We start from the raw sequence: 24,379 nt of genomic DNA, 5'->3' as shown, positions 1-24,379 counted from the left end.
CCTTTTTATTTTCTAAAATTTTTAAGTCAGCATACTCAAATTAAAAGTTAGAATTTGGCCCAGCGAGTGTGGCTCGGTTGTTGAGTGTCGACCTATGAACTAGGAGGTCACGGTTCAAGTCCCGATCAGGCACATGCCCAGGTTGTGGGCTCAGTCCCTGGTGGGAGGCATGCAAAAGGCATCCAATCAATGATTCTCTCTCCTCATTGATGTTTCCCTCTCCCTTCCTCTCTAGAATCAATCAAAGAATATGTTTTTTAAAGTTAGGATTCGGTTGGTAATTACTCCATAGCTCACCCTTCTCTGAAGACTTTTAAGTATGCCTTCTGAAAGATGTGTTACATCTGAATAACTCATTTCTTAAGAGGTCACTCTAACCCCAGAAATAGTTTGCAGAAGGAGTGGGGTGCCAGAAATCACTCGGCCTCGTGAGGCCAGTTTTATAAGTAGGCAGAGAAGGTGAATAACGACTTGGGTATCACTGCCAGGGTTCTGACAAGTGTCTCAGGCACTCTACTGCCTGTCCTATTTCTTCCTGAATGCCTGAAATAGGGAATTTAAATTCAACTTTTTTGGCCTAAAGCCATGTATCCCTCTTAAGTGTTTGTATATTTAAAATTGTGGAGTTGTTTGTACCTAGCGCATTGAATGTCAAAGTTTGAGGCACTGAGAATCAGCTCAAGAGTTTGTTTTACAAAAGAACTTAGTCCAAGTCTTAACTGAGGCTGAGAAACCTCAGTTTCGTAAGTGCCCTGGATAAGTTAGTAACAGGTGACCTGTGGACCATACTCCAGAACAATGACTTAGAACAAGAGACTAAATGTAGGAGATTATCTCTTAAGATCGAGAGAGACAAGGGAGGAGAGCAAGGGAAGGAATTCATTCTGAGATATTGGACATTTAATCTAAAAAGAAGAGCTCTTCTTGTTTGTCCTTGAAAAGTTGAAGATACTCCTTTGGCGACTCCTTGCACACCACCGCCATCTGTTCCTCACTTGCTGTGAAGAGAAGTTTGGATTTAGACGTCCAAAGAACACGTATTTGCTGAACTTCTGCTCTGAGCTACACACTTGGTGATTAATTGTGCAAAATCCTTACCGATCACTGTTTATCCAAATTCAAGAGGAAAAAAGCAAAAACAAAAACAACAGGGGAAAAAAGTGATTAGCTCACTCTACACCGGCAAATACACCTTCATCTTTCCTTTTAGAGATGCTGCAAAACCTCTGGCTTGGGACGGGTGAAGTACTCTGCTTTTGGTCTCTCAAAAATAGAGGCAAAAACTACTGAAGGACTAGTCCCAGGGAACAGAGGGCCCCAGCCCTGTTCAGATCATATTCCAAAAGTAGAGTTTGAAAAGGATTTTTTAGGAATTCCCAGGCATTCAAGTTGCCTTGAACCACCAAACTGACTATTCCTCAGGGTGACACCCATATCCCAGCATGAGAACTAAGCCCAGGTTATGGAGAAATATGTCTCTCTCCATCATGCTGCCCATTCATCTACCTTTCTCATTTATATTCTGCTGACATATGTGGAATCATTTTATTTGTGACTACGCCCCCCCCCTAGATTCAAAATTCTTACAAAGGGAATGGTCATTATTGGAAATAAAAATCCGATCAATTTAAATAAATAAATAAATAAATAAATAAATAAAATAGAAGTTAGGAGGTGGGGTATCAACACCAAGTGGGGAAGTTATGGAAAGGAGAGCCTTGAAATTCCTAAGCAGAGCCTTGGATCACTTTACGGTCTTGCTAAACAAGGATGTGTTTGTTTGTTGTTTGTTTTTACTAATGATTAGCAGAGTCTCTTTCTTATTGCCATAGTGCTAAGCACTGTGTTACATGTCAGACAATGTCCTAAGTTCCTGATCACTGAATTCTGCCATCTCACAGATAGAAACTAAGGTTTGGCTTCTTCTCCAAGGTTAAGTAGCTGTGCTTTGAGGAAAAGTCTATGCCACCTAAATGTCCTAAATGGGGGCTGTTCAAATAGCCATGAGTGGAGTCATTACAATTTTCCCACTGCTTTTACCACCAAAAAGGGACAATTCCTGAATAGCAAACCAGGTTTTAAATCCAAGAACGATATCCCACGAGTTTCAGGGCATCCTTCTAAGGTCATTTTTAATCCCCTCCCTTTAAGACAGCGGTTCTCAATCTGTGGGTCGCGACTCCTTTGGCGGTCGAACAACCCTTTCACAGGGGTCGCCTAAGACCATCCTGCATATCAGATATTTACATTACGATTCATAACAGTAGCAACATTACAGTTATGAAGTAGCAACGAAAATAATTTTATGGTTGGGTCACAACATGAGGAACTGTATTTAAAGGGCCAGAAGCTTGAGATGCTTTAGATGAAGAATCTGAAGCCCATTTAGGAAAAAAGACATAAAGCAGCATCACTCCTCTGATGCACCACTTTGCCCCACCCCTTAGAAAGGCCGAACCAAGATCCTTCCCTGATTTTAGAAAAGAAACCAAGATGCACATGCAAAAAAGACATAAATTTTCACAATTGCAATGAGGAAATAGGTATGTATTTGTATATATGTGTATATATCCTATATAATAAAAGGCTAATATGCAAATAGACCAAATGTTGGAACAACCAGAACAACAGAACAACCAGTCACTATGACGTGCACTGACCACCAGGGGGCAGGGAGGAACATGGCGGGTGTTGGCTGTGGCAGAATGGTGGAGCAGGTGAGCGGGGGCACCAGACCAAGGCGGGGCGCCAATCACTGTCATCAAGGCGAGCCTCTGGTGGTTACTGAAAATTCTTTGCTCCTGCACACCGTGGTCCTGCCTGGCACTCACACCTGCTGCCAACGCCGGCCCCGCTTGCACCCGCTACTGGTGCCTGGTGCCAGTCTTGATCACTTGGCACCATCAGCAGGTGCAAGCAGCTACTGGCCCTGATCACCCCTGAGGGCTTCTCCACCTCCCCCTGCTCCTGAGGGGTGATCAGAGCAGCAGCCGCCACTCACACTGGCTGCTGGTGCAGGTCCCAATCGCTCCATGCCATCAGCGGGTGCAAGCGGGACCCGCACTCTCAGTGCATGGGAGCGGCAGCGGTGGGAGCGGGGCTGCTGGCAGACAAGGGGCTGGGGGCCATGGTGGGAGGGGCCGGACGGGGGCGCAGAGGGTAGGCCGAGACCCACCCCTGTGCCTACCGCAGGCTCGCAGCCCACAGTTCCTTTCAAGGTGCACAAATTGGTGCACTGGGCCCCTAGTATGTACTAGTATATAAAATTCTGTAATTACATTAATTTTCTATAACTGAAGAATATTCATATATCAATATTTTATTATATGTGGTTAGTTTTTCCATTGAATATATTTGTTCACTTTTGCTATCTAAAACCAGTTCTATAGTTAGGAATGTCCAGAATCTATAAAAATAGGTATGTATCAATTATAATAAAACAATAATTACATTCCAAGCCAAAGAGATAAATTCTTATTCTGAATTTTTCATGAGCAATATATTGATTAAGCCCTGTCCCCAAGGTTGAAGTTTTGAAAGTTGAAGGGCTTCCTTTGCATAAGTTAATTAGCAGATATTCTGAGATGCGTTTATAGCCAGCACTAAAGAGTCTATTGTGAAATACATTGACTTCATAATTGCTATTAAGAGTTGCTTCACTAAACGGGTTGTCTCTATCCTTTCTTAAATTCATCTGCCTTCCTGTTGGTTACACCAGTGAACTTTTTTGTTATTTCTCTAATGAATGTATTTGAAGTTTTACAGGTAGTGGGGGTGGGAAGGAGGTACAATGCCTTCAAGAAGAGTGCCTGAGACATAAAAGATTAATCTGAGATTAATTTTGGTATTTAAAATTGAAATTTAATTTAATAAGCTTACACATTCAAAAGATTTGGTTCTTCCTTAAATTTTAAGTTCAATCTATATATCTTATTCTACATGTGTCTAAAATGCTTTAACAATCACATTTAAGGGAACAGTGGGGGAAAACAAAAAGAGAAACTCATCTCATGGACACAAATAACATGTGGTGATTGCCAGGGGGAGGGCAGCAAGGGGACAGGTGGAGGAGAATATGGGGGGATAATGGTGATGGACAGAGACTTTACTTGGAGTGGTGAACACACAGTAAATACAGTGTACAGATGGCATGTTGTAGAATTGCGTTCCTGAAACCTGTATAATTTTGTCATCCCAATAAATCCAATTAAAAGGGGGGAAATTTTTTAAAGCAATAAATACCCCCATCCCAAATAAGGGGCCTTTGGTTCATATTTGGTCCTACCTAAAAAACTAATTTCAAAATTTCAAATATGCATAAATTTTTAAAAGTCAGACAACTGATCTTTTAAATAATATAATTATCTGATTGAACAAATAACCTTTTCCTAAATATATAAATATCGAACTACATATTTTAATAGGCCAAATTTATAAATAAGAACTTCAGATTTTCTTGAATGATTTTATCATGTATAACTTTAGAAAAATTTCAACCTAGAAATTCTAAATCTAAATCAATTACTCAATTAACACATTTTTAACTTGTTGACATGGCTGACTACTTAATAGACCATTCTTACAAACATATCCAGATTCCTTATTATAAAATTATTAACATAATGGTTTTGATTCTCTTAATATTTTAAGCTTAATCTAAATCTTTTTTATTAACCAATGTCACCTCAATAAATTCATTAAAATAAAGTTTTAGAAGATGCTAATCAACTAAAATTTAATTACATCACTCTCCAAAATTTAGGGACTATCTTCTTTTATTTTTAAGTCTTAATTGTTGAAAGTATTACATATGTCCCTTTTTTCCCCCCTGACCCTTTCTGCCTCCCCCGCCCCCTGTTTGTGACCATGGGTTATGCATATATGTATACAAGTTCTTTGGTTGATCTCTTCCCATCCTCCACACCCCTCCTCTCCCCCTGCCTTCCCTCTGAGATTTGACAGTCTGTTCCATGCTTCTATAGGGGCTATCTTCTTAACAGAAGTTCTTAACATCTAGAATTATCAGGCAAGAAGCTGACTAAATTCTAGTCAATGACACCAAGGGCCACCTTCAACCATTTTTACATATTATAACAGAGACTTGATAGCATAGTGAAGGGGTTGGCATCACAGAGAACCTAAGTCTCTTAGGTTCAAGTTATATCTCTAGACCCTGAGGAAGAAGATATCTACTAAGAAGGGCTTCTGGTGGCTAACTGTGCTCAAACTTTTATTTTTTATTATATATATATATATTTTATTTCACAGAGGAGGGGAGAAGGGGAGAGAGATAGAAACATCAATGATGTGAATCATCTATCTGCTGCCTCCTGCACACCCCCTACTGGGGACCAAGCCCACAACCGGGGCATGTGCTCTGACCTGGAATTGAACCATGACCTCCTAGTTCATAGGTCAAAGCTCAACCAATGAACCATGCCAGGTGGGCACCACCACATTTCTTGACTGCCCCTGCAACTAGAGTTTGGCAAGTGATTTGGGTTCCACCAATGAAATGCACCCATACAACGTATGAAAGGTGGCAGCAAATAGTCTGAAGTGAAGTCACCTTTTATTGTGCAGACACCCAAAATCAGACACATAAATCAGTGTAACTTTGTGCAGTCGCTAAAGCAGAGATCCCAATGCCTAGTCCCTGACTTTGTTAGTAATGAGAATTAGCAATTAAAAAAAATTGCTTTCTTTCTTGCTCCACTCAAAAGTGTCTTCTGTTTGTTTCTTAAACCATGCACAGTCTAGAACAGGGGTGGGCAAACTTTTTGACTCGAGGGCCACAATGGGTTCTTAAACTGGACCGGAGGGCCGGAACAAAAGCATGGATGGAGTGTTTGTGTGAACTAATATAAATTCAAAGTAAACATCATTACATAAAAGGGGACGGTCTTTTTTTTTTAGTTTTATTCATTTCAAATGGGCCGGATCCGGCCCGCGGGCCATAGTTTGCCCACAGCTGGTAGAACAATGATTCCCAATCAGGGGCAATTCCTCATCCCCCAGGGGACAGCTGTCAATATCTGGAGACATTTTTGATTGTCAGGAACTAGTGTCTAGCTGGGCTAGGGGATAGCAGACAACTGGAATGTTACTGCCATCTAGTGAATAGAGGCCAGGGTGCACTTAAATATCCTATAATACAGACTCTTGACAGCCAAGAATTATCCAGCCCAAAATGTCAATAGTGCCAACGGTGAGAAACCCCAGAACCATATAGTGTGCTCAATATCTGCACATTAAGTGGCTCTTTTAGCTCTGTGAGTTGCTTATATTTACCCCACCCGGTGAAGAGAGAACAAGTATGAAAGTGGCACTTGGAGAAGAGCATGAGAGCATTGTAAGGAGCAGAAAATCTTCCTGGGGCTGATCAGTGGTGTCTGTTTGTTTGATTTGAATGAGTGTTTCTAATTCTTGAATGTTATTCTCTGGATATTCAATATTCACAGGTTTTATAACTTTTTAAATTGTTTTGATCACAATCTACACTAATAAAAGAGAAACATGCAAATTGGTGTCACTCTGCTACACCCACCAGCCAATCAGATGAATATGCAAATTAACCCAACAAAGATGGTGGTTAATTTGCATACACAGGCACGGAGCGAAGACTGAAGACTGAAGACTGAAGAGGCTTGGCTTCTCCGCTGCAGCCGGACCAAAGGCCTGGGTCCTGGGTGCCGGAGGAAAACCGGTGCCGGCAGCCAGGGGAAGGAAGGCCAATTGTGCAAATCTTCATGCAACGGGCTTCTAGTCAAAATATATTCAGTGATAAATTGATGTTAATATTTATATATCAATATTTTATTAGTGTTGATATTTCTCTTACATCTTTTATTATTCATATGTACTTTTTATATATTTCTATGTTGTAGAATAAACTGAATCTTCTTCTCTTTAAATCCTGGAGGATTTCCCACAGTTTTGGAGCTTGGAGTTAGATGCAGATAATCTATCCATCTATCTATATCTATTGATCCATCCATGCATCTAGAGTATCTATTATCTATTTATCCATCTACCTACTTGTCTATTTAATCTATACTATTTCTCCTTTTATCATGTTATTAGCCACTAGGATCATTGACTAGCTTCATTAAAACTGAGCACTTGCAAAATAGTGGTACTCTAATTTAACTCTAAATCATTTTCTCTTTATTAGCTGGAATACTTTTATAAAGAGAATTTATCCCTCATCAACTACATTGATAGCTTGGGTTTATATCATATGGAAAAGATAGGCTAAGTGGTTGAGAATTTCTCTTTATTCACCAAGTTTTTCAACAATGTTTTGGTTCCTTAGTGTCCACCCAAGGTGAGCCATAAGGTTGTTGTTGTTGTTGTATCATTATAAATTAATAGACTTAAACATATTTGATGTGATTCAACCCATTGCAGTTAATGTGCTATCTTTGCTAAGTGGGGCTTTACTCAGGTTAATTGTTGGGCCCTATTGTCATGATCCTGGTAATCACCAAGGGCTTTGTTGCTGGTTGGCAAGGCAAGATGTCCCAGGTTCACTGGGACTTCTGGTTCCCTTGGGAGAAATGATATTCAAAGACCACAAGCGTGGTGTGCCAGACATTTTATAAAGAGAAGCTGTTTTTCATATCCTGATAGTCATGAGGAAAAGGGGACTGGGTACCGTCAATCTAATTGTAAATCTGCCAGTAAGGAAAGTACTTTTTTCTCTCTGTACAGCCAGCCAATGCTGCTGAGACAGGGCAGTCACTCTGCACGGGTATGCACACTGCAGATGCACTGCCTGAGCAACACCAGCAGTGTAGACATTGGCGAGACAACTTTTAATTGACAAGTATCTAGATACTGAATTGCAGGAGTTTAGTCTTTAGCTTCCTGGACAGTGAAATCAAAAAATTTCAAATCAGTGTAACTTCAGACCCACTTTGTTTTTCTATCTGATTGCTACTGATCAGTGGCCCAGACACATCAATTATTTCTTTCTCCCACTATTTAGTATTTAATGATCTGCAAATGCGCTCCTAAAAAGATGCCAAAGATTTGGAAACAGCCCAAATGCTCATCAGTAGATGAATAGATTAAAAAGCTGTAGGACATTTACACAATAGAAAACTATGCAGCTGAAAAAAAAAAAAAAAAGATGGATCTCTTACCCTTTGAGACAGGATGGATGGACCTGGAGACTATTATGCTAAGTGAAATAAGCCAACCCGAGAAAAACAAATATTGTATGATCTCACTTATTTCTGGAATCTAATAAACAAAACGAATTGACCAACAAAATAAGACCCAAAGCATGGGGGCATGGAATAGACTGACATACCTTGGTGTGGGGATTGAGGGGACAAGAAGAGATAAACCAAAGAACTTATATACTTATATGGACACAAGCAACAGCAGGGTAAAGACCTGGGGGTGGATAAGGGGTGGAAGAAGGGGAGTGAAGGGGGGGATAAAAAATAAAATAAAATAAAATATACATAACCTTTTGTTCGTTTGCATGTGGCTTTCCAGTTTTCCCAGTACCATTTATTAAAGAGACTATCTTTACTGCATTGTGTGTTTCTGGTTCCACTATCAAAAAGTATCTGTCCATATACATGTGGTTTTTTTAATGATTTTTAAATAATAATAATTTACTTTAAACCAGCCCTGGAAGCAGTGTAGCTGGGGATTCATCAGAGCTAAAGGCATAGCCAGGGTCTAGCATTTCCATTCCATGGTGGAGATGCGTCTGGAACAGCATTAGACTAGTTCCAGCCCATCAGTCCACTGTGTGTGGGGTCCACATGGTGTGAGCCATGTGGGTGAGTGCAGAGTGTGAAAGCCCCACAAGCCAGGAGTCAGGCACGAACAGCAAAGGAGGGAACGTCTTTGTTTAGGAGCTAATGTATCACACAGGCTGTGGCTCTACCCATCACTAAATTCCTTTGTGAGGATCCAGCGGGGATAGCTGCCAAAGGTGTAAGACCATGTCAGAGACAAATGGGTAGTTTGTAAACTCTGTTTCATAGAGCCCTAGTTTCGTAGAGCAGTCTTATGGGCTGAGAAAGTTGAGTAGTAGGGCTTACAGGATCCTCCATTCCCACCCAACCGGAGCACTTGTATTTGTATCTGTAGTAAAGATGGAAGTGTGTAAAATTTCATCTGAAAAATGAAATACTACTGTTTATTTTAAAAATTTGAAGGACGATGGAGAAGATGGTTCCTAAGATCTAGTCAAGATCCATCATTCTATAATCTAAAGAAACACGAGTAACAAAACATGAAAAAATGCTTAACCTCAACAATAATCAAGCACAATTCCATTTTGACATATCAAAATGAATGTTAATTATTTGGGTGGGATAATAGTATTGTGATTACCTTATCTTTTAGAAGTATTCAGATGAAATAGAAAGATTTTTTTCTGAGTTTTGGTTCAAAATAACATTAAAAAGAGTATAATTGAAATAAGATTGCCCAGGTATTGATTATTACAATTGTGAATGGTATATATGAATAAATAATGATATATCAGATTCACTGTACAATTTTCTCTATATATGCTTGAAATTTTCAAAAATAAAAAAAGTTCTGCCTTGCCAAACAGCAACAAAGCCCTGGGTGATTACCAGGATCATGACAAAAGGACCCAACAGTTGACCTGAATAAAGCCCCACTTAACAAAGATAACATAATAACTGCAAGGGCTTGAGTCATATCAAATATGTTTAAATCTATTAATTTATAATGATAATACAACAACAACAAAAACCTTATGGCTTTCTCTCTCCCTCTCTCTGAAATCAATAAAAAAATTAATTAATTACAAAATAAAAACTAGATATTTAAAAAGTTTTAAGGGAGCTTGAGGACCCCTATAAAATAGCATATATTTCCCCTTCAAAACTTGGGGACAAATTACATTTATGATTCTGTAAAACAGAACATATGCAGTCTGGGTATTGCTTGTCAATTGCTTTCTTCAGCTGCAAAGATAACCCATTACCAACAAGCCATTTCCACAAAGGAATCTTTAACGTCCGCATAATTCCTCCATGCTCTTACCCTGACACTAATTTTTAGTGACAAGGGCCACCTCAGATGACCAGAATTGGTGGTCCTGTTGGAAGAGAATCTATCCATTTGGTCAAAAAGCGCTCCTGGTCCTGGAGCAGGCTCCATTCATGTTAGGCTATTAGGCTGTGCAGAAAAGGCTTAAAGCACCCCCGTGTGGCCTGTATGTGTTAAAACAAGCCCTGCTGTGGTTGTTGCCCATGCAATAAAGCCACTGGGTGCCCTTATCCCTCAGTCCAAAAATGGCAGCTGTAGCTGGAGATCTTGTAAGAGTGTTCACTTTACCCGGCCTGATACACACTTAAATGTTAATCCGGATCTCTCATCCTAATAGTAATAAAAACAGAATTTTCCAAAGAAATTATTCTTTGGAGAACAATAAAAAATCTTCAATCACATTATTTCTAAAAGTTTTAGATATTTTATTTGTATGTGCTTATGGTCTTGTGGTAGCTTTTGCAAATGTCTTAGGTGATTTTTCACTAAACTCTTTAGCATCTAAAAAAGATGTTTTACAATAAACGATTAATAATTCTAAATGAAGAGAAAGTAATCATTAAAAATAAAAAATGTAAAGAATCTATCTCTGAGAGCACACTCCATCCGTAACTGAATGGAGCAGCAGAAAGAGCACAGGCCTGGGAATTAGAAGGGAAAGGGATATTGATCCTCTAGACTCAGTCCTCACAGCTTCTCTACAGGCAGATGTTTCTGTCTTCCTGATCCAAAGAGGATGTAACTCACCCAGAACACGCAGCAGACCTGGCCTTCAAGCTGGGGCTTGCCTCACCTCAAGTGTATTCTTCCCCCAATGCTAGACTGTCTAGGAAGTTTTTCTCCACAGGCCTTAGGCAGGTCATGACCACCTTCACTCTCTATTTTTCTTCTTGCAAAATTAGAACACTGAGCTGCATGATCATTCTGTTTAAAAGCTAAACCTTTGTCACTTATCTAATGTTTGTAGTGTCCAGAAAGCTGAAATGTGCTAGAGTCTAAGCTTAAGAAAAGTTTGTTCAGTGGCCACTTCCCCAGTTTTGCAACCAATGTCAAGTCAAAACTTGAACTTCCACACATGCCAAAAGGTGAATATTGGTGCCTTTGTTATCCCCATGATCCAGAAACCCCACTCCCCTGATAGGCCCCAAGAAACACATAGGGAGGAGCTCTTTAAGCACACCAGGATTTTCATCCCAGAGAAAATCATACACATGCCAGAAGCACAGTACTTCACAAGGATACATGCAGACCACTAAAGTGATATTGGAGGGACATACTTCTTAGGAATAATTAGCTGGCTGCAAAATTAATACTTTTAAACATCTGCATAAAAAAAACAAAGTTTATAATTCTATTATGTTTCCTTCCCACCCTGTAACATTGTTCACAACCTACAATATATCAAAAATCATGTAGTCAGTTGGTAGGGGAAACGTGAAGAAAGGAAAAAGGAAGAAAATTAATTAATTATAATAAAAAAAGAAAAGGGCCCCGCATGGACCAAGAATGAGAATGCACTGAGGAACATCATTAACACAAGTCTCTGTGTTTGCCATTAGAAGGAAGAGAAGAGAGGAAAGGATAAGCAAGGGTAAGGGTACTGGGTCCAAATACATTTGAAACCCATCTCTGGGAGATGGCAATTTACTTCATCTCTCTGATCTTTTTTCTCCAGCAAGAATCTATACATTTAAAACCCTAATATGCAAATAGACCGAACAGAACAACTGAACAACTGGTCACTATGTCGTGTGCTGACTACCAGGGGCGTGTGCGGAACCTGGTGGGCATTGGCTGTGGCAGGATGGTGGAGCAGGTGAGTGGGGGCACCAGATGAAGACAGGGCGCCCGTGGCTGTCATCGGGGCGAGCCTCTGGTGGTTACAGAAAATTCTTTGCTGCGGTCCCGCCCAGCGCTCGCACCTGCTTCTGGCGCCAGAGCCGCCATTTGCACCCACTGCCAGCGCTGGCCCTGCTTGCACCCGCAGCTGGTGCCGGAGCTGCCACTCGCACCCGTTGCCAGTGCCCAGCGCCCAGCGCCAGTCCTGATCGCTTGGCGCAATCAGCGGGTGCGACCAGCGGCTGCCGGCCCTGATCACACCTGAGGGCTTCTCCACCTCCCCCTGCTCCTGAGGGGTGATCAGGGCAGCAGCCGTCCCTTGCACCTGCTGCTGGCACCAGCCCCAATCCTCCGTGCAGTCAGTGGGTGCGAGTGGGGCCGGCGCCATCAGCAAGTGGGAGCTGCGGTGGTGGGAGCGGGGGTTGCTGGCAGAGAGGGGACCGGGGCCAGGCGGGGGTGCGGACGACCGGCCGAGACCCGCCCCTGTGCCCACTGCAGCCTCACAGCCCAGTTTCTTTGAAGGTGCACAAATTCGTGCACTGGGCCCCCAGTGGAGGAATAAACCTTTGCATCTGCTGTGGCTATTCAGTGACTCAGCCTCTGACAAGCATCTGGCACATGGGCACGAGTCAAGTGCTAGTTCCCTCCTCTCCTCATGCTCCTAGTTCCTGGGTCCCTGCCTGACCCTACCCAGGAAGACTGGGAACGAGGTCCTCCAGACATCATCTAAGACCAGGGAGCGGGTGGGACTCAATACACACAAATGACATTTGCTGCCACTGAAATGGAGTGATCTCCGAAGAATGCCCCTTTGCTCCAGGCCTTCTGACTGCACCTGAGCAACAAATGGGTTCAATTCAACTTGCGTCAAAATCATCTTCGGTATTTTATACATGCTGATTCCTGGGTGTGGGTCCCAGAAATAAACATGTTTATTCAATTCTCCAGATGATTTAGGGTACTGTATAGTTTGAGAACCAATGTTATAGGGCGAGAAGACAAAACAGACTAGAACTACAAAATTTGGAGGTTTAATTGATATTGAAAAATACTAGTTTTCAGTTCATTATTAATAAGAAATATGTCCAGATAAAAATGGCACATGAAAAGTAACAATGGCCAAAACCGGTTTGGCTCAGTGGATAGAGCATCGGCCTGCGGACTGAAAGGTCCCAGGTTCGATTCCGGTCAAGGGCATGTACCTGGGTTGCGGGCACATCCCCAGTGGGAGATGTGCAGGAAGCAGCTGATCGATGTTTCTCTCTCATCGATGTTTCTAACTCTCTATCTCTCTCCCTTCCTCTCTGTAAAAAATCAATAAAATATATTTAAAAAAAAAAAAAAAAAAGAAAAGTAACAATGATCCACAGTCCCTTATCTGAAATTCTGAGACCCACAAATCCCTTAAAAAGCCACATAAAAACAATCTCATGTGGACTAAACTGATGAGAAACTTAGTTATATTTTTTATATTCCCCACCGAATATGACTGTTTCATTGTTGAAATATTAAGGTGTTTTTAACAGAGTGCTGCCCCAGATTTCACTATGGGGTACATGACATGTGCAATAATGCCTTTTCCTAAAGTCTAAAATATTCTGAAATCTAAAATACATCTGACTACAAAGACTAGGGTTATGGGATTGTGGCCCTATTCCCGGGAAAGAATAAGCATGTTAATACCCAATTTCTTGTCAACCATCATCTATTCTTGACTAATCCTGGGTCTTTCCACTCCTTTGGAAGGATCTGGAACCCCACCTATGGAAATAGCCACCTGAAGTCGCGCCTTGAGGAGCCTCTGCAGCCCAACCAGCTCACGATGTGTCGATTCCTGCATTTGGTTTGCACGCCTGTCACTGATACTTGTTTTATCAGTCTTTTCTGCTGAGTCTCCAGAGAAAAAGTAGCCTAGTAGACTAAGCTTTCCCCACATTTTCCCAGAGCTGGTCAGCTTTCCTCAGCAGAAAGCTCTTTCCACAAAGCAAACAGAGCCACCCATATCCCTTCACTCTGGCCTTGTCAGACCCACAGAGCAATAGTGTCATGTGGGCCAGAGTGCCAGGCTGAGTCAGTGGACCTGCTCAGTGCTGCCTCTTCATTCTTTTTTTTTTTTTAATATATTTGATTTTTTACAGAGAGGAAGGGAGAGGGATAGAGAGTTAGAAACATCGATGAGAGAGGAACATCAATCAGCTGCCTACTGCACACCCCCTACTGGGTATGTGCCCACAACCAAGGTACATCCCCTTGACCGGAATCGAACCTGGGACCCTTGAACCCGCAGGCCGATGCTCTATCCACTGAGCCAAACCGGTTAGGGCTACCTCTCCATTCTTAAGGAAGGTTTATCCTGCAAGCTTCAATTTTCACCTCTGTAATAACACTCCTTATCGTCAGTACTCAGGATTGGTAAATAGGCACGCCCAGCTCCTGATCTGAGAATTACCTGGTGAAAACAATACAGATCTGCTCAAAGGAGTCATCTGCATTTTTAAAGGGTACAACACCACCCAAGCAGAAGCAGACGCTAGACTAAGAGAAATAAATGCCCAGGGAAGGAAGCAGACTTTATCTTAAGAAAGGCTGTGGGAATTAATTGTACATATTTTAGTTGGCAAAGATCCCAGGTTCTTAACTATCAATACAAGGCAGGGATAGAAATCTACCTTTTTCCTGCTACTCTATACAAGCTCAGCCCTTTATACTATCTGGCACATGACACTCAAAAATGTATATTGAATGAATAAATTAGTATCATGTCAATTCTGACATGAACACATCAAGGCCATTATAGTCCCATCTTTTCTTCCTTTAATTCTTTCATACAAGTTTTTGTTGTTTTCCTCAGATTTGATCCTGGCCCACTGTTTCTTAAAAATTGCCACTGAGTCTCTAATGTCACTTTTCAGAGAACTTCTGCTTCTCTAGTTTCATCTTTTATAAACTGTCCACATGAGCCTGAACTTTGAACAGGCCCTTGTACTCACTTCTGCACCTTTCCAATCCCATTCATTCCCTATACACATCTTATGAAATCTCACACTAAGAACCCTCAAATGTCATTTCCTCTCTGACTTCCTGACTCCATAGCAAGAATTACTACCTTACTGTTCCCATAGTATTTTAAACATAATTCTTTTAGAGATTTTAATACAATTATATTCCAGTTGTTCACTTCCATTTCAGACTAAGAATTCCTTACAGCAAAGAAGTTATCTTTAATACCAAACTATTATAATAATGCTCAGTACTTATAGTAGTACTTAATAGTACTTTAATAGGTTCTCCAAAAAGCCTAAGTCCAATTTCCAACACTAGACAATTTTAGTTGCAATGCAAGTTAAATATACCTTTCTACCCTAAATTGGAACTCCAATCACAGCCATTTCCCCTAGGAAATATGTTCTGAGTAACAGACTCTCTCCTAATAGAAACACCTCACATACTTAATTTTGCATTTCATTTCAGAATGTTCATGGACCACAATAATCAAATTCCACCTCCCCAACAAACATTATAGCTGGAAATTGAGTTTCTCTCCTCACAAAATAGGAACTGGTACAACAGAAAGAAGTCAGGCTGTGAGGATACAAAATCACTAATACTGGCTCCTATACTTAGCTTAAGGCTCAATTTTCCCATTTTAAAACTGTGAGTACATATCTACTTTGCTGGTTTGTTTGCTTTGTTACAAAATAAAGCATCTAGCACAATATGGACACAAATATGTCTTTTTAATTACATGTCACTCAACAGGCATTAAAGTTTCCCTGCCACTATTTCACAAGAATAAGATAATACAGTTATCACTTGCCACTTGAAAAACAAACAGGAAAAGTAGAATTCGTAATTCAAATATTTGCAACATGGGGACTGTTTGTACTTAAAAGTAAAATCTAAATTTTTTTTGTTGTTGTTAATCCTCACCCAAGGATATTTTGTCCATCGATTTTTAGAGAGTGGAAGGGAGGGGGAGAGACAGAAACATCAATGTGAGAGATACATCGATTGGTTGCCTCCCACATGAGGATTGAGCCTGCAACAGAAGTACATGCCCTTGACCAGAATCAAACCCAAGACCCTTCAGTCCACGGGCCACTGCTCTATCCACTGAGCCAAACCAGCTACGGCTAAAATCTGAGTTCTTTTTAAATGTTTTATATAATTATTTTTTCAACTTGTTCAAATTAATATTTTACCTTAAAAGTCCAGGTTTAGTGTGATTGTTGGCTTTCTTTTCAAAAAGATATATCAATAGATCCATGGGACTTGAGAGATCAGTATTTATTTTAAAAAAGAAAAACAGGAAAAACAAAGACAAGATTTACTTTATTCCATATTAATGTATTCTTTGTAAACATACCCACAGACTGCATCTGACATATAGCAATCAGTAAGTTTCTTTTCATTAATGGCTATAACTTTAGAACCTGAAATTAACTATACACTAGTATCTCCCAGCCTGAACCTTCTATAAATTGATAAACCAATAAAAAACAAGCTTCCGTTTCCTCCAGATGTTTAATGCAAGATGCAGTGTACCCATATTCTATGAAATGTGACTACCAGTAGGTAGGTTTGTAGCCCTACTGAATCAAACAAATAAAAGCACTGTGATACAGCTAAAAGCCTTACACAGATGTTCTGTTCTTAATCACTATAAATAAGGTTGTCTCTTGTGCTTTCTCTACTTTAGGAAGTTATATACTTTATAGATGAGAAACAAATCAACTCTACTGGTTTGAATTCTAAGTTATTCTTTTTACTAAAGACCTTTTGTTTTTCCAATTAAGATGGGAAGACCCAGCTGTTGGTATAAATAACTTATTTCTGTGACAATATTGAAAGGATATCACAATATTCAGTGTCAGTTCTGTAATCTTTTGGTAAGGGAGTGGCTAGCGGTTCTTTGCTCTCAGTAAGTGCTCTGGGCTGATGGATAAACACACTAAATTTAACACCCTGGTTGTTGGCAGCTCTGACAAAACCACTATTGGCAGTCATTGTGATGGCTTTTAGGGTGTCTCCTGTCCCAAAAATCGTTAATGAACGACTATTGATTTTTGAACTGGCCACTAGTCGCAAGGCACGTTCAGAAGGCTGGTCTGGCACCACATTAATTCGCTTAATTAGCACAGTGGCCCTCTCTCTCTCCCCAGGTCCTCCTAAAGCATCTAGAATAGACTGGAAATCCTTGACAGCAGATTCACAAGCAAACAGTTCCTTGTCCTTCATAAATGCCTCCAGCTGCGGTAGAACCTGCTCTTTCCTCTCTTGTTCTGCTTGTTCTGTTAGTACTTTTTCTCTAAAGATAAAGTGGCAACCTCCATAGCTGAGGGCAGATACATATGTGATTAAAGTAGTAATGTCCAAATTTACTCTTTTGCACACATCAACCTTAATCTCTGTTGGAAATGCAACACTTGCTAGTATATTTTCCCGGTCTACTCTGGTCACCTGGAAACATTCAGGGCCCTCTTCATCGGATCCACTCTCACTCAGCTGGAGCTCTTCAGGGTGATCAAACAGAGAGTTAACTGCCACTATGTCTCCTCGCACAGATATGCCCATTTCTTTCAGCTTCTCTGCCATGGGGCTGGAGACACTGTTGTAAAATGCAAAGATGATGTGAGGGTTGCTATACTGCACTGGCTGCTGGTGGCTGGCCTGAAGGAAGTCTTCAGCTTGCTCAATGATGCTTTTGTCACCATACTGGCCCCGGCCCAGCCAAATATTATGCAGAGCTTCAGCCTTCCGGCCAATGGCTTTCACCCAAGTATGACCACCGTTTGCAACAACATCCACCACAAGGGTCTGCTTTTCTCCCAAGGTATCTGTGTAACCAAAAACATGAAGAACACTAACAACTTCTTCCAGATTTTCTGCTGATTCCACTATGGCTCTCAAGTGTGTTAAATTAGTGCTCTGTAAATGGGATTCCTTAATAGCTACTTTCCCAGCTTCTACTTTCTGTAAAAATTTTAATTCGGCCTTCAATTTGCTGCACAGCTTGGCACCACCTTCAACACCACCTTTTCTTGATCTAGAAAGTGATTCTGCTCTCTTGATCAGTTCCTTGGCTATGGCAATTCGTTCACAAAGCATGGAGTGTGCAGACATGCTGACAGCATTATCCCTTTCCTATGAAAAGAAAAGAAACAAGGCACATTGAAAGTCTTCACAAATTGTGGTGATTAATTCTTCACTGAGGATTATAAAACTTCAATCTAGGAACAATGCTTATGGAGGTTGAGTCTAGGCACCTGAGCTTCTGCATGTCTGATTTTGGAGAGACGCCCTTCTCTGACAGCTAAGGAAAGAATAACAGCTATACTTCCGAACTCTTCCTTAGGCGGGCTGGATTCTTAAAAACTTCAGACTTTCATTTCTTCAGCTTGAAGTTATGGGCTCCACAGCCTGTCCCAGGTCAGGATTAAACGCAGGAGTTGGGCAATCTGCTATGTAAGAAACTCCCTATCAGCAGCCTTACTCTGGTTGTAGATAAACTTTAATAAAAGCTCAAAAGTCAAAGTAAACTGATTAAAGTAAAAAATATCCACACAGATATTAGCAAATTATCCAAAGCAAGGCTCTCTCCCCTAAACCGACCACACTAGGGCTCTCCGACCTTTTCCTCCTCCGTGAGCGGGTCTTCCTTAACCAGGGATGGCCCGGGGCACGCAGTACACGCGCCGGGGAGTCAAGACCGCCTCACTCCTGCCCTTAACGCCAACCAGCACATTTTAAAAGACGGAAGGAGCCCACTAACTTGGCCTCCTCTCCGCCTCCAAGCACCAACGAAACTCCATGGGTACAGGGCTCAGCCCGCGGCGGCGCGGCGGCCGGTACGGCGCCCCGGTCCCCGCAGCTGCGGCGGAGGCCTGCCGCGCCGGCTCGGCTCAAACGGCGCTGCGGCCGGGGCCGGGCGTGGAGCGCGGGCGGGCGGAGGCCGCGCTGGTCACCCTCCAGGCCGGCCGCCGAGCTCAGCCCCGCCGGGCCTCGAAGGGGAGCCCGGCCTCCTCCTCCTCCCTCCCCTCCCCCGGCTCCTCACCCGCAGCGCCTGGAACCCCGAGCAGCGGGCATGCGCGCGCGCCTGGCTGAGACCCCCCGGGAACCTCACGCAGCAGCCCCGCCGCGACTGGGCCGCCGGTGCTCCGCCCGCGAGCCAACGCCGCCTCTGACGCCACCGCCTCCGACGCCTCCCGCGTCGCGTAGCCTGCGCCGGCGACGCAGCACCGGGATTCCCAGGAGGCAGCGCGGCCTCCCGAGCGGGGCTGAGGTTAACGCGGCCATGTTTGTTGATGGCACCTGGCTTCGAAGAGGAGGAGGTAGAGGCACAGCCCCGGGAGCCAGGAAAGGAGCAGTGGCGCAATTCCCAGGGGTCCGAGCACACGCCAAGGCTTCACCCCAGGGTCCCAGGCAGGCTGACCTCGGCCCCAGCACCTGATTACTGGTTGGGCCTCGCCTGGGGGGGAGTGGGTGCATTTTAGTGAAGAAACTCCCTCACCCTAGCCAAGTACCCCGTGTGGCTATCAAATTCAAACCCCTAACAGGTGCCAGGCAATGGTCGTCTTAGAGAAAATTTTGGCAGAGGTGACACATCTGGTAAGTGCTGGCCCTGGGATTTCTGACTCCACGCCAAAGCCCTTTCCATTGCACCACCCTGGGCTCCCATAGAAAGTGAGTATAAAAATGAGTGCCCTCCCCAAGAGAACTAATGAGCAAGTGACTTCTCAGAGACTGGAAAATTTATATTAGTCTAGTACAGTAGAGTGCCCAAAGTCACCCAGGAGGTTAGGGCTTTATTAAAGTAACAATTTTAAAAGTTAAGTGGACTTCCAAGTTAAAAATAATCTTTTGTATGCCCTGTGTCAAATGTAAGAAACATTCAAACCTGTGAAGATTTTTTGTGCATTTATTTGAGCCAAACTGTCCACAATTGCTGGGAAAGAAAATCTCAATGCATTGAGATAATGCTCCAGAGAATGGCAGTTTTGCACCTTGTTTTATGCATTACAATCGAAAGAGAAGACACAAGTGGGTTACATGAAATTCATTGGTGATTGATTGGGGAGGGAGTAAAACGATAGACACAAATCTACGTAGGTCCGGAGGTGGGTCCGGGATAACTGACAATCAACAATTAACATGGTAATAACGGTCTCTGCCCCAGGGCAGGGGCATTGGTTGTGCCCTGAGGGGTCTGGAGAAAGGGGAGTTACCCTGACAATCCAAAGGAATGTTATCATAGATGCAAAAGACAATAGATAGGCTTAAAGATTGACTTTTATCAGGGAAGATTCTAGCCTAGTACATGATTACCTGCCATAAACTGCTTTTAGTTAAAGTTTTTAATTTCAAACCATCCTTAGGTTACTTTAGGTCTCTGGGTTTGACACTTCTCCAAAAAGGGCACACAGATGGACAACAGACGCATTAAAACATCATTAATCACCAGAGATGCAAATTAAAACTACACTGAGATATCACCTCATACCTACCAGAATGGCATCCATCAATAAATCAACAAACAAGTGCTGGGGAGGATGTAGAGAAAAGGGAACCCTAGTGCACTGTTGGTGGGAATGCAGACTGGTGCAGCCACTGTGGAAAACAGTATGAAGTTTCCTCTTAAAATTAAAATGGAATTGCCATTTAACCCAGAGATTCCACTTCTAGGAATATATCCTAAATATCCCAAAACACCAATCAGAAAGAATATATGCACCCCTATGTTCATAACAGTGCTATTTACAACAGCCAAGATCTGAAAACAGCCCAAGTGCCCATCAGTTCAAGAGTGGATAACAAAGCTGAGGTATATTTACAAAAAGCCATTCACATCATGGAATATTATGCAGCTGTAAAAAAAAAAAAAAAAAGAATATCTTACCTTTTGAGACCACATGGATGGACCTAGAGATTATTATGCTGAGCAAAATAAGCCAGTCAGAGAAAGACAAGTATCACATGATCTCATACATGTGTAATCTAATGAACATAATAAACTGATGAACATATAAGTCCAGAGGCATGGATATGTGGAACAGACTGACAGATCACAGGTGAGGTGGGTGCTGGGGACAAGAGATTAACCAAAGAACATATGCATATATGCATAGCCCATGGACACAGACAATACTGTAGTGAAGGCCAGGGCTGGGTGGAGGGGGTAAAGGGGTTAAAATGGGGGATATCTGTAATAGTCAACAATAACAGAAAAAAATGGCTAGAATCTACAGGCTGGAAAAGACTAGAATTTGGGACATTTAGAGATGCATGGAATGGATTGCTAAACCAAAGAATCTGGACATAAAGAAAGTACTTATTTTAAGGCAAATGAAAAGAACAAACTGAGAACAAGGGAGAAGTGTTCTAGGCAGCTTCAATTGAACTGGGCTTCATATTTAATGTGGCTATAGGCAGAGATTAGACTCTTGACACCAATCCATTTCAGCTAATTTTTCCTCTCTTTATTCTGTAAACATCCAATAAGAAACTGCATGTGGTTTCCTTTTGTCCTAAATATAAATGCCTTTACTTTTCCCTTCTTTGATTTGTAGAATTTTAGCATCCCTCTGTTTTTTTAATTTGACATCAGAGAGCAAATTCAAAGGCAGTCTTAGCCAAATCATTATCCTTGCCAGGCCTTTCACTTGCATTATTAAAATATACTTTCAGAAAACCCTCTGAGATAATTAACTTGTGCTGTCACTTAGGCAGTAAGTGGGAGAGGTGAGACCTGACTAAAAATCATTCCTTTTTATCACTAACTTCCCTTTCTAGTGTGTTGGATTCACAATATATCGAGAACCCATAAGGAAAGATTAGATGAGGCCTTCAAGACAAACATCTATAATATGCTAATTGACGTCCTTCTAGACGAAGCTAGGGCTGCGAGGGAAGCCCGGGTCCCGGGTGCAAAAGGGAAGCTGGTGCCAGCAGCCAGGGTAAGGGAGGCCTACTCTTGCACGAATTTTGTACATCGAGCCTCTAGTCCTGAAATAAGTTGGCATGTACCATAATAATGCTTCTGCCACTTAGAATGAGATAGGGGTGTTATAACTGGGAATCCTGACAAAAATTCTCTAAGACTCTTCCCCTAAAGTTGGCTAAATTTTAATCAAAACCTTTTTAGCTACATTTAATCATGGAAATGCTAGTATCTGTTGGTAAGAATAATGACACTCATAAACCCTCCCTATGTTCTGTAAGCCAGACTAATGATGTGATTTCTCTTATCCTACGATCTTTTTAAAAAGACAAAGGTTGGTTCAGTGGTTGAGCGCCGACCCATGAACCAGGCACGGTTCAGTTCCATGCCCAGGTTGTGGGCTCAATCCCCAATAGGGGCTGTGCAGGAGTCAGCGGATCAATGATTCTCTCTCATCACTGTTATCTCCCTCTCCCTCTAAAATCAGTAAAAACATTAAAAAAAAAAAAAAAAAGACAAAGAAAACTATACTATGCCTTTGCATATAATGAAAACAGTTCAGATACTCTGAATCACCTGCTTGATTGTATGGACTTTAATTTGCAGTAAAGATTCTGAATACTCTGAGATTACATGAATGAGGGAGTCTTAAACCATAATTTTGACGCTTAAGTATTAGTATTTTATTTCCAGCACTCATATTCATCCTTAAATTTAAAAAGTCTGTTCTAGACTCTAAGGAGGTCTTTTACAATACACTTATCTACTTGTGATGGAGAAACCAACAAGAACCAGGACATAATTTTTCACTTACATAATTTATATCCCAAGGAGACTATTTGGCTTAGCACTCTTCTAAGCTCCAGTGCTATTTCACAGAACCACCTAGGGTTCCACTGACCCACACCTAGTGGTCCCTAAGAAACAGCTACGCTTCCTACCTTGTCTTAGGAATACATGAATGTCTGTAGATTTTCTCAGCTCTAAAAACAGTGTTTACCAAAATCTGCATTTTGCTTTACTGAAGCATAGACAATATCTGGTAGTAAAGGAAGAGGATAATAAGATTTGACTTAACCAAAATTGCATGAAGACTAAAGAATGACTTCACCATTCTGTTTTGCAACGTAGTTTCCAGAAATCAACGGAGATAAAAAGCAGAAAATAACTTTTAAAATTTTACTAACTCCTAAAAATCTGAAAGTTGGATTTAACAGTTTATTATGAGTTATAAGTATCATTTTAAAAACACTGATCCATTAAATCATGTAGAAATAAGTATGCAAAAGTTTGCAAAACAAAACATACTTTAAACATGTTTAAGTATAGAGATTATCTGCAATTCCAGATTTTCAGTCACTTCATTATGCTATGGCAGCCAAGTAATCCTTAACTTCAGTTGGAGTAAGCCTCCTAAATCCAGCTTCATTGCAGATTCCAACTTCTATGTTATCTTCTGTCATCTGCCCTTCAAAGCTTTCCTATTGATGAGGCAGGAAAAAAGGTCAATTTTCCAAACAGTTAATTATAAAATCATTATAAACCCAACTGTTAGATATTGAACTAACCTTTAGGGTTAATATGGCTGTATGAATGGCATCTTCAAGTTCTAGATCTTCATTATATCTAAAGAGTTTTTCGAGAAAAAACAATTATGGCACAATTTATAGTATAATAATTATTTAAACAAAATGATAGCAACAGCTTAAGACTTTTAAAAAATTTTAAACACTCTTAAAAATACTAAGTTACAAATTAATCCTTTTAGTCACCTAATTGAGATAGTTGTCCAATAAGAAACTGACAATAATTTAAGGTGCATTCCCAATATCATGAATATAATCCCAATATGAGTTTATTTTAGGAAACTTCTTTAAGTATAAGTAGTTCAATATAATCAGAATGTGGTGGCAATATTATAGTAATTCTTAAAAATAAAGCAGAAAATACAGACTTTTGCTAAAATTTATTGTTCTTTTAAGTTATAACTCCATGTGAAATGTTTTGAAGACTCATTAATAAAATGAGTAAAAGAAAAGGGAAGTGATTTAAGATCCTAAATTATTTAAGTTTAACAATTAATACCAGGTCTAATCTTAGCAAAGTTCATCTGTTAGTTAAAGTCAATTACAAATTTCTCACATTAAAAATGTAGAACGTTTTTTGGAGGACTACAATAATGCCGAGTCTAGAATACAACTAGAAATAAGTGAGAGCAATTCATTGTTATTGTTAGGGGAGCGACAGCAGATTTTTACATAGTGCTCCACTTTTTATCAAGCATGTATATCATATACTTACTCTACCATCAATACCAAGTATTTGGCTTCACAATTTATTTTGGTAATTGTCATAATGTAAAATGTTACCACTTAAATCACTTAAAAAGTTTTCTCCAAATCCAATTGTCCTTATATTTTGATAGAAAGAGTTCTTAAGAAATTAAAAAATATTACCAATTAATATATTGAAGAACAGGGAGCCAGAGTGGAGAGTTTTTTGTCTTATCTGTAAGTAGGCTCGAATACAGAATACAACAACAGATTTTGGACT

General features: G+C 41.0%; 2 protein-coding genes across 4 annotated transcripts in view; both read right to left on the bottom strand.

Moving 5' to 3' along the window:
• Nucleotides 1-878: 878 nt before the first annotated feature.
• The window catches only part of PSMA2 (proteasome subunit alpha 2), a 31,151-nt gene continuing 7,650 nt past the window's right edge, over nucleotides 879-24,379 (bottom strand). The window contains exons 7-9 of one of the 3 annotated variants that reach the window (XR_001347460.2): nucleotides 23,395-23,452; nucleotides 23,135-23,307; nucleotides 879-998 (exon numbers count right to left, since the gene is read on the bottom strand). Coding sequence is in view for 1 of the 3 variants with exons in the window: in XM_006085355.3 (XP_006085417.1) it covers nucleotides 23,191-23,307; nucleotides 23,395-23,452 (175 nt within the window). In the remaining 2 variants the exon portion in view is untranslated. Of the gene's footprint in view, nucleotides 999-19,791; nucleotides 20,497-23,030; nucleotides 23,308-23,394; nucleotides 23,453-24,379 lie in introns of those variants that run through there. The other 2 variants (XR_002828380.1, XM_006085355.3) reach the window with 2 other exon arrangements.
• CUNH7orf25 (chromosome unknown C7orf25 homolog) lies at nucleotides 16,159-23,267 on the bottom strand. The gene is made up of 2 exons (XM_006085353.3): nucleotides 23,135-23,267; nucleotides 16,159-18,033 (listed from the first exon to the last, which is right to left on the bottom strand). The coding sequence occupies exons 1-2, from the start codon at nucleotides 23,141-23,143 to the stop codon at nucleotides 16,717-16,719; spliced, it is 1,326 nt and encodes a 441-aa protein (XP_006085415.1). The 5' UTR covers nucleotides 23,144-23,267; the 3' UTR covers nucleotides 16,159-16,716.

The sequence above is a fragment of the Myotis lucifugus genome, unplaced genomic scaffold, assembly GCF_000147115.1.
Source record: "Myotis lucifugus unplaced genomic scaffold, Myoluc2.0 scaffold_18, whole genome shotgun sequence".
Lineage (NCBI taxonomy): Eukaryota > Metazoa > Chordata > Mammalia > Chiroptera > Vespertilionidae > Myotis > Myotis lucifugus.
The sequence above is the reverse complement of the archived record's forward strand: the minus strand, read 5'-3'. Positions and strand labels throughout refer to the sequence as shown.